The sequence below is a fragment of the Cervus elaphus genome, chromosome 22 (genome assembly GCF_910594005.1).
Source record: "Cervus elaphus chromosome 22, mCerEla1.1, whole genome shotgun sequence".
NCBI classification, from domain to species: Eukaryota; Metazoa; Chordata; class Mammalia; order Artiodactyla; family Cervidae; genus Cervus; species Cervus elaphus.
In genome coordinates this window covers 7512866-7523531 of record NC_057836.1, presented here as the reverse complement: position 1 = coordinate 7523531, position 10666 = coordinate 7512866, and the positions used below count along the sequence as shown (strand labels likewise).

The window sequence follows — 10666 nt, the reverse complement described above, 5'->3', positions numbered from 1 at the left end:
GTGGAAAGGGCCCCGTGGGAGTGGGCACGCCGAAGTGTCCTGTGCTGATGGGCTAGATAGGTGATAAAGAGGGGCCCGCAACACCGTGACCCTCCAGGGCTCACGTGAGGATGGCCAATCATTTCTCAAAGCTGACAGGCATCACTCCCAACTCACCCTCTCTCAAAAGGGGCCCTGGAAACAAAACAAGCAGGGAGCCAGCAGGTTATTATATATCATGCTTTTAATACAAACTTAAAAAAATCTGGAACAATATAAACTGTACAGATTTGATCAATCTTTTTGTTTTGTTTTTAAACTAAATCTCTAAACACACCAATGTTCCATTCCAAAATATTGCACAACATTCTGAATACAAAATGCTTGATTGTATTCCTCCTTCACTAAAGAAAACAAGTTCATTACCCTGCTCCCCCAAGCTCCTCTGCATGTTGCCTCAATGCCCCCCTTCCCATCCCTAGGGGTCACACTAGAGAATCTACAGCTCACTGCATTGAGAAAAAGACATCATTCTGGACTAAAAGTTTACATTCTTTACAAGACAATCCACCTTTTGATTTGTTCCTGGGAAAGAGGGGTAGACAGAGAGAGGATGGGGAAAGGGGAGAAATAGGTTTTATTCTCCTCTTTTTTTATTTTAAAGTTTGTTTTTCCTGAAAAAATATCTTTCTCTCCTCTTTTTAAGAAAAAATCTTGAAAAGAAAAAAATTACGTTTTTTTACGTTAGAAATATACATATATTATATATACCTCTTACATTTTACAAATGTAGCAAATTATTCAATACAAACGGACACCAAAAAATGTAAAAAATAAAAAAAAAAAAGTCTTCCTACGAAACCAGGTAAATTAGTGCAGATTTCGGTTTTGTTTTCTTAAAAAAAAATAAAATTGAAGCAAAAATGCCTAGATTTGAGACAGACACACTGAAGTGGGCCCAAGAGCCCAGCCCAGGAGTCATGCTCCTGAACACACATTTTTCTTCTTATTTCAAAAGACACTAAAGGGGTGGGTCCCCCCCTCCCTGTTTGTGGTGAGAAATGAGCCGGTCGGGTGTGGTGAGTGCCTGTGTGCGTGAGCGTGGGAGGAGGGCTGGACGGGGGTGTAAGGCAGCATCCAACCTTTCCCAGAGAACAGCCTGGGCCTGTCACCTGTGCAGGAGCTGAGGGCTAGGGAGAGGGTGGCCCAGATTGGGCTGGCCCCTGAGAAGTCTAGGGGGACAGATGGTGCTGGGCTGAGGAGCCAGGGCATTGCCCTGCTCAGGGAGGTAGAGCTGGTGCCCACTGCAGGGAGAGGAGGCTGGCAGTGTCTGCCGGGGTGGGACCCACTGCCACAGCAGTTGCCCACTTGGGGTCACTGGGGCGTGCCAAGGGCTTTGGGACTTTCTGGGGATGGGGCCCCTGGTGCCCACGCCCACTTGCCAAAGCGTCATGGTGTGGAAAGCTAGCCCACTGGGGTCGGGTCGAAAAAAACGACTTCTCTCCAGCAGAGGTGGGCGTGGGGTGGGGGCCATGTGCCTGTCCAGCCCATCATGTCCTCAGAGCATCAGGGCCCAGGGGGACTGGGAGTCAGGCAGTGAGGGGAGGGCAGGAGGTACCAAGAGGTTCCCCAGCAGGCAGAGGAAGAAATGTACTAAAACAACAACAGCCCAAAGATTGAAGTCTCAATTCAAGGTTTAGGACTGCCCACCGAAGATGCAGACCCCAAACTCCCATCCCCTCCTCCCCAGGTACTCAGGGGAGCAGTTCCCACCCTGGGCTGAGGTCACACAATAGAAGGGTCCGAGTCCAGGGACTTCTCCTCTTAGGTATCAGAGGCTGGGTGTTTCCTTAGCCCCTCACTGCTAACTTTTTTTTTTTTTTTTTGGTCAAAAACAAACAAAAGTGCAGATCCCTCCGCAGTTGGGAAACCAGTGGTTTCTGCACTGCCTTCCCCTGGGAGTGTCAGGTTCAGCCAGATTCACCCTCCATATGAACCACAGAAGGACCGACTGCCCTCCCTCAGCCCTTTCCCCAACCTCACACATAAATAAGCACTTGCTGCAACCCGGAGTCACACCTAGAGACCAAGTTTCACATGGCTTGGAATCCCATACAACAGGACAGCAAACCATGCATGCATACCGACACTCACCCCACCTCCCTGCCCACCACCACAGGCCCAGGAAAAAGGGGGCTATAGGAGAGGCCGCCTGTGCCAATGGCTGGGGCTCCAGGGCCTCGGTGACTGTCTGGGCCAGGTGAGAATGGTGTCGTGGGGCCATGGGCAGAGATGAAAGGGACACCAGACAGACTGCTAACTTCCCTGGAGTCACAGACATCAGCTCAAGGGGGGAGGGTGTCAGGCGGCCAGCTGGCAGCTCCCTAAGGCTCAGGCCGGAGAGGGGGCGGGGGCAGGGGCTGGAGTCAGACCTATTTGGGTGGCAGGGCCCAAGAAGGCCTGCTGAGGTTGGATGGCTTTGAGTCAGAGGACAGCTGGGTAATGGAGGCAGTGACACAGGGCAGTCTCTCCCTGTTTTGAGGAGGGCCGGGCCCCAGCTGCAGTTCTTCCTTCCCTGTGAGCTTGGACACACCAGCCTTAAACCAGGCGTGTGAAGGAGGGAGGGAGGGAGGGAGCAGGGAGCAGCAATTCACATCTGGACCATTCTTAGCACAGGAAGCCACTAATTAAAGATGTTATATAGAAAACTACATGTAAAAAAGAAAAAAAAAAGAAATATAAAACCCAAACCAACCAAATAAATCAAGAGGCAGGCAGGAAAACAGCAGGGGGGGCCGAGTTAAACCCGATTTGCTGCTTCGGAAGCCCCCTCCCACTCCATGCCTGGGCTGGATCTTGTTTCTAGAAGTTAGAGTGAGAAGACTGGAAATCTTGTTTTGTTATCTTGCTTTTCCTCTCTTTTTTTGGCCTTTCCTTTCCTTTCTCTTTTCTGTGGTCTTGGGTGCTCCTGGCCTCGCGGGCAGGTAGGTGGTCAGTTGGCCAGCACGACAGGCTGGAATGGCTGGCTGGGATACTGCATGGTGTTCAGGTTGTAGCTGAGGCCTTCCACGAAGGGTGTCTTCTCCAGAAAGAGGCTGTTGGCACCCCCACCAAACACCTGGGCCACGTCGAAGCTGCTGCTGTTGCAGGTGCCAGTGCCGCTGCCCCCAAAGGAGGCTGGGGAGCCGCTGCCCGGGCCATCGGCCCCGTCAAAGAAGAGGCTGGGCGAGCCAGCGCCGTTGTACACGAACTCCTTGGCGTTGGGTGAGAGCTGGGACTGCGGGGCCGGGTTGGCGGTGACGAAGTTCAGTGAGTGCAGGGACAGAGAGAGGCCCTTCTGCTTCAGCAGGTTGTTGGTGGGAGAGCGGGCCAGGCGAGGCTGCTGCTGCGGGGGCTGCGGGCCGCCTGCACCCCCGCTGGCCACCCCACCCCCTCCTGCGGCCCCACCCCCCTTCTTCATCTTGGTGGAGCCAAACTTGGTGGCTGCAAAGGAGGCGGTGGTAAAAGTGATGGGCTGGGCCGAGCGGGGGATGAAGGTGGGGCTGGGCGACTGGCCAAACGACGGGGACGGGGAGTTGGACAGGGAGCTGTCCTGGCTGCCGATGGGCACGAAGACCTGGGCGTCAGGGTTGAAGCTGCTCTTGATCTCCTTGTCCAGCTCGGGGGCAACACAGCCCTCACTGTCATCCACATACAGCACTTTCACAGCCCCCTTCTCACCAATCTGGTAGGACACCTCGAAAGGGTCGATCCAGACGCTCAGCTCCTCGGGCACGTTGGCCCGCACGTCCTCCACCGCTAGGCCACTCCGCTTGGCGGCCAGCTCCACCACGGGGTCCACTATCTCACCGATGTGGACACAGCGGAAGCCAGAGCCCTTCAGCGGCTTGTCGGGGTACCAGTGGCCTTCATATTTCTTTTTCAAGAGTCGCTCGAGCTCCTCGCCAAACAGGTCTGCCCGGCGCCGGGGCAGCTTGTTGTACAGGTAGGAGATGATGAAGTTCAGGGCTACTTTGATCTCCAGCTGCATGGTCCTCTCCTAGGCAGAGAATCAGCGCAGGTACGTGCACAAGTCGAGGGGAGTGGTAGGAAACGTAAGGTGGGCAGTCTTGGGCTCCAGACAACTCTGAGAAATGAAAAAGAAAGGCTTCGTGAGTAGATATGCAGAAAGCTAGGGGAGTGGGGGTGCATGACATGAAAGACAGAAAAGCATCAACTTTGGAACACAGAGACCCAGGGTCCCATTTCTGCTCTACTAGTGACAGGCTTGTATGTGAGACTGTGGGTAGGTCACTTTCTTCTGAGCCTTCCTTTTATCAGTAACACGATATTTTAGGAGGCACTTGATAAATATTTTAAGTAATTCTAAAGAAATAGGGGTGCTGTAGTTTCCACTATTTTGAGAATTCAGGTCACTCTGAGTGACACCAAAAAAAAAAAAAAAAACCCCCGAAAAACTGAGCTCCTAAATCAGAAGGAGAGGGGAAGGTTCTTACTAACTGGTTCCCACAGTGTCTTGGGGAAGTCGTATTCCCAGACTGTCACAGGTCACGACAGGAGTTTAGACTCTTCATTTCTCCCCCTTAAATGAAAAGTGATACGGGTCCCTGAACAGGAAGTAGCACCGCCAGCATTTCATGGGAGGCTGGGATTCCAGTCACATCCCATTTGCTATCCTGGGTTCCCTGGGTGTGTATATGCTCTGGTTCACTCGGCATTTGCAGAACTGATATTTTTTTTTTTCGCAGAACATGTAACCAAGGTATGCATTTCCATCCAGACAAACCTCCAAGAACAGAGACCAGTGTACAATTCCCCCCGAAAAAGCCAAGACCTATCACAGACACACAGACCATCATGGAACTGCTGACTAGGGGCTGCCCTAGGGAAGCAGAGGAAAGGAGAGGGGAGCAAGCCTTTTAGGCGAACAAAGCCTCAGGAGCAGTACTGGCGTGGCCTCAGGGAAGTCTCTGCAGTTTCTGGCTGTGATGAGGAGGGGCAGAGAGAAGAAATTTTCCATCACCCTCCAGCCTCCAGCTGGGGACCCATCATCACTCAGCCTCCCAGGGACTGTCTGACCACCTGTCCTTGGCACTGGACCAGATTTATCAAGTGTTTGGAGATCCCTGGAGAGGAGGCAGCCCAACATAAACACTCAGCTTGTTATTTTGGGATTCTCTCACAGCCAGATCCACAGAGGTCAGAAAGGTTTATTCCTGAGGTCTGGGCCAGCCTCATTTCTCAGGAAGACGATCTGTGAGGTCCTGAGAGCAGTGATCCTAATCGGCTCGCTTTCTCCACAAGGGCAGATCCAGGCTTCTACCGTGGGAGACCTGAACTGAAAACGGCCATCTTTGAGGCCGACAGAGCCAGAACATGTCCCCCGCCAGACTCCTGGGTGCGACTGTGCTGCTGAGCTCAGCCCAGAGACAAGACTCATTCACGACCAGGGACAGGCATCTTCTGTCCCTGGAGCTGGATTTCTGACTAAAATCCCTTTGGGGTCCAGCACAAAGTATCCAGGTGGTCACTCTAGGCTTGAGGATCTCAAGCTTTCTGAACACCTGCCCCAGCTCACTACACAGCAATTGTAGGGTCTGCGCCCATGGTTCCCTAGGGGCACTTTAAGGAATGAACTCTCAGACAAAGCTCTGAGGTGAGTATCAGAGAAAACGCACTGGGTCAATATGGAGTATCTGATGACACTGGCTAAGTCTATGCCACCCTCATCTCAGGTCTGAGAGAGCACAGGCAGCATCAAAATTAATGCTACGAGCGTGGCCTCTGCAGAGCCCTCCACAGGGAGGCTCAGGACTCAGGAGACCCTTGTCCTCCCCTCTGTTCCAGCCTCCAATACAGACTTAATCTCCGTATGTCTTCAGATTTCTATTCATGGTCAGCAAAAATTAATTCCAGAGTCCTTCTAGGCTTAAAGAGAAGAATGGTAAAGATAAGCAGCCTTCTGTGTATGAGGACTGGCTTCATCACCAGATGCAAAGCTAGCCACCAGGACTATGCCCCCCCACTCTCCCAAGAATGGAGGTCTGTAAGGGCCACAGTGGCCCACTAGGAGTGTCCAACACATAGGAAACTAAAGAGTTGTGAAGAAAGTTGGCACTGATTCCCAAGAACGGGCCTGGAGTTAAAGACAGTGTCTTCAAAGTATTTTCGAAAAGGAGACCTTGAACATGACATATGACACTTCTCCCAAGGCACCATATGGCCTCTTGGTATGCCACACGGTCCAAAAGGGCTCCTGTACCCGTCTATGCCTTCTCAAACTCTGCTGCCTAACTGCCTTCCAAGTCACCTCCTCTGAACAGTTCAGCCTCAAAATGGGAGCGTTTTAAATGCAGGCCAAAGTCATTGGGAAATAAGCCTCCCACCTCAAAATACAATAGAATCACTGTCATCAGCCCTGCCTAGCTAGCCATTTTCTGCAGCATAAGCAAGTAACGCTGCACACCAATTTATACCTCTGTGATGCTGCTGCACAAATAAGGAAGTATATAATGCCACCTTCACTTCTTTAATTGGAGAATAGGCCAGGCCAGATGGCTGTGGGGTGGAACCTTAGAAAAATGCCGGACAACCAGAATGAGCTTTTCTGCTTTATCAGCTCAGGCTCTAATTTTGACTTCAAGAAGCTTATGGAACAGAGGATTAAAGCACTACTACTGTCTTTAACTAAAGATAGGAGTGACCACTCAGATCAGTTTGTTCATTTTTTTAAGGCTATTGCACAAATTCTAATGCTTATATACTAAATATTCATACAATGTGGTAAAATTAGAAAGCTTAAAAATAACTACCTTTCAATAAAAGGAACAAGTAGATTCAAGTTAAACCACAGGAGAGGACTCAAAGACCTTCCACAACTCTGACTCAGGTGCAAAAGGCAGGAAAAGTGACAAAAAGAAAAAAAGGCTAAGTGCTTAACAATAGCAAAATCGACCTTTTGTCATTAAAAAAAGTTGAAATATGAGATTAAAATTGTCTTTAATTTTTTTAATTTTAATTTATTTGGCAGCATTGGGTCTTAGTCCTGGCATGCGGGATCTAGTTCCCTGACCAGGGATCGAACCCATGCCTCCTACGTCGGGAGTGCAGAGTCCTAGCCACCAGACCACCAGGGAATTCCCTGTCAGACTTTATTTAGAATCTCATCCTCTTTCACTTGCTTTACTTCCAACAAAGCTAATCCTGGATTCAGATCCCTGGGTTGGCTTGTGTTTTAAAAGAGTAAGCGCTCAAGGGAATGTCAAAAAGCGGGGGAAGAAAGAAGCTGAAAGGTGGCTGCAAAAGTCAACGATATGGTAATGGAGACGCCACATAAGTGACAAAAACGTGGACAGTGTTCAGAAGAAAAAGTTATGTTTTAAAGGGGGAAAAGAGGGATGGTGAGGGAACCCACCGGGCCCCTAAACTCTTGAGTTACCTGTAAAACATTCGGGCACCACAAGCCTTAACATCCAAATCGTCCTACTGGAATCAAGTGAGTGTGGGAGGAGGACTCGGCGATCTCAATTTTGACAAGACCAGTCGATGTCACTAACCGGGTGCTGGGCAGCGGGGGCCTGGCTCTGGCGGGACAGGGGGGTGGCCCCACCCCACTGGTCCGGAAGGCGGGTGTGGCTGAAAGGCTTCCAGGACTTGCGGCGACCGACCGCAACACCCCACCCAGTGTCTCACATCATGTCCCTCAAACATGGACTGTGCAAGCCCAAGCCGGCTTGCAAGGCTCCTTCCAACTAAGTGGGCCCGTCCTCACCGCTCCAGGTTTCTCTGAATCCAGGAAGACCTGACTGCGCCCCAACGTAAGAGGGGCGGGCTCTTCACTCTGGGAATTGTAGTCTTCAGAAACCTCACCCTCAGGTTGGAGCAAATGACCTACTTTCTCTGCACACTACACTTCCCTGCGTACTTTGCGAAGACTCAGCCAGGGAACTACGCATGCCCGGCGGAGGGTGGGCGAATCCAGGAAAAGTTTCCGCTGCACATGCGCGCTGTGGCGGGCTGGCGCCCACCCCTCCCTTCCCCGCCCACGGCCTAATACATTTTATATAAATTCTACCCTTAAAGCCTACTCCTCGTATTGTATCACCCCACCATATCCAAGTCTCGACTTCTCAAGAAGCTAAACTTTCCCTCCTTCTCTCTCTTCACTGTCTCGCATGACTGCTGAATTAAGGATCAGCTTCTAATGAGTTTTTTGTTGTTTTTTTTCTGGGTGAAGGTGGTAGGCTGGGACAGATAGGGTCACATTCCTCCCCCGCCTCAAACCCCTGCCACTTTAATCTGTATTCTTTGGGCTGGGTGGTTTCCTTTTGGAGTTGCTGTAGGGCCGGTGGGTTCACAGAGAAAAGACCTTTTTCCCTTAATGCCCAGCGGGCTCCGCTACAGCACCCTCACAGCCAGGAACGAACAGGCAGGAAATCAACCAGTTCTCCCATCCTCTCGGCCAAAGAAATTCACAGTTTTGAGCTGCGGGGAGGCGCTGGGCCGACAATCACAAGGCCCGACGCCAGCAGGGCCCAAGCCTCACTCCTCTCCTAATCCAAGTCCGAGTAACCGGAGCCGGCTAGGTAATGGGAAAGAGTTCCCGGGCAGGGAAGGAAAAACGGTACATCTGACACCTGAACAACATCTTTTAATACTTAAAATTGTTGGTGAGTCTCCTCCCACTGAAAGACCTGCGCTATGAACCAGACTTACCAGATCCTAAGCAAAGCTCCCCTACAGGGTGTTAAACCTCCCTAATCCTTCCTCCCACACAAGCTTCTTTCCCTCCCTCCGCTTAAGGGGGGGATGGGGGCAGGCACCCAAGAAAGCAACAGGGCTGTTTTTCTGCTGTTAAATCAAAGATGAGGGACCCTTTCCCAGGGTAGGGTGGGTAGGAAGAAGGGGGGGAAAAAAAAGCGTTAAGATACTGAGCAGACATCCGGGAACCCCCTCGGCTAGCCGCTAAGTTGTCGCCTGATGTGTGGCGTTCTGGCTCTTCTAGGGGGTGAGAAAGGCCTGCCAGCTGTCGCCCGTCTCTCTGCTCCCTCCTCCCCCTCCGTTTCTGGTCAAGGGCACAGTCCATCCCCTGGACAGGAGCTTAGGAGTAGGGCTCTTCCTCTGAGGCACCTCACCAGGGTCAACCAGTATCCACTGATACTGCTAGAAGGGTACTTTTTTTCCGCCCAGCTTTCCCTTGAAACACTGACGAGGATAAAGAGCTCAAGCCAAAATGGTGAATTCTGGCTTGGCGACCAGAGAACAGTCATCACTGACCGGTCCAAAAGGGGGGTGGTGGTGTCCATTCTCCATCCCTCAGGCTCCTCAGGGCTCAAAATAAACCCTATTAATTATTACCACCACCCCCCCCCCCCCTTCCCTGCACACGGGCAAAGGAGGAGGAGAGCAAGAAGGCCTAGATCCTCTTCATTTCTCTTGATTTATTTAATGGTGTTGAGAGCTATGTTTGGGGGGGGGGGGGAGGACAAGGAAAATCTAGCGACTCTCTAGGATATTAAGAACGGAGGGAGGAAACGCACCCCACCCAGGAGGTGGTCACACTTGAAACTGGGAGAAAGAGGCTGTGGGATACCCCAGGATAAGAGCGAACGCGAGGGAAAGAGGAGCACGGGCTAAAAGGTGGGCTCCAGTGGGGAGGTGGAAGGGGGTAAAAAAAAATGCTGGCCAGGTGTAAGGGGGTGCGATAGCAACGTGGAGCGTCCAACAGGGCGAACAGCCGGCGTGGAGCGGAGGTGGGGGAAAGCGTCTCCGGCCTGTTTGGATCCTTGGCGGGGGGGGCCACCCTATCCCCCTCCGCCCGCACGGCCCCCATTCACTCACTCGGGTCTCCGCCGCGGCGGGGCTGCGTGCCGGCCGCGGGGCGGCTTCTCCCTCCACGGTGGTCCTGCGAGCCGAGCGGAGGTCGTTCTCCTTTTCTTGGCACCGCCGAGCCCGGGGCCGATGTGTCCTTTGCTTCGTGGAGGGTTAGGGGGAACGAGTGAGAGGGGCTTATGGGCTACGACTCTCAGTAATTCTTTCCGCTTTTTTGGAGGTCGGGCTCAGCAGCAGGGCGGCGCGCGGGGGGCGGGGGGCGGGGGTTGGTGGTGGTGGTGATGGTGGTGGACGCAGGGCTGGCGGGCCAGCCGGCGGCGGCGGCGACGACGGCGCGGGGATGGGAGGACCAGGAGAGTGGCTCGCGTCGCGGGGCGGAGGACGGTCCGAGCTCTTGCCGGAGGACGGTCTTGCCCTTCTGGCCGCGCGTCGCCCGAGCCGCTCGCTTCTCGCCGCTAGGACGAGGACTCGCACCTTCCCGCGCCCCGGCCCGAAGTGAGCAAAGTCAATGAAAAGTTTCACCCTTAGCAACCCTGCGCACGGATCCGGCTTCCCCACCCCTGCGTGATGCGTCCCTCCGCCCTGCAGGGGCGGGGCCCGGCGCCGGGCCGGGACTACTTCCCGGCCGGCGGGCGGCTTTAACCCCTCCGGGCGCGCGGCCCGGCGCTCCGCGTGGAACCCGGCGGTGGCCGGGTCGTCGCCCTTGCCCCACCCTCCGGTGGCTGGCCGGCCCGCCTCATCACTTAGCCCCCTCCTTGCTCAGATGTCAGCGAGGCTGCCTCTGGCCGGCCGGCCTGTGTCACATGGGCCGTCTCCTCTCCCCATCACGACCCCGCATTGTAGTTATTTTTTTTTT

At 53.2% G+C, this 10666-nt stretch overlaps 1 protein-coding gene across 2 annotated transcripts; it reads right to left on the bottom strand.

Moving 5' to 3' along the window:
- Positions 1-205: 205 nt before the first annotated feature.
- TOB2 (transducer of ERBB2, 2) lies at positions 206-10345 on the bottom strand. 2 transcript variants are annotated; one of them, XM_043881584.1, is made up of 2 exons: positions 9820-10345; positions 206-4105 (listed from the first exon to the last, which is right to left on the bottom strand). In XM_043881584.1, exon 2 carries the CDS (start codon positions 4007-4009, stop codon positions 2972-2974), a length of 1038 nt encoding a protein of 345 aa, XP_043737519.1. In that variant the 5' UTR covers positions 4010-4105; positions 9820-10345; the 3' UTR covers positions 206-2971. The 2 variants fall into 2 exon arrangements, with proteins under 2 accessions (XP_043737519.1, XP_043737520.1); XM_043881585.1 differs by lacking the exon at positions 9820-10345 and adding an exon at positions 7418-7753.
- Between the last annotated feature and the right edge of the window lie 321 nt (positions 10346-10666).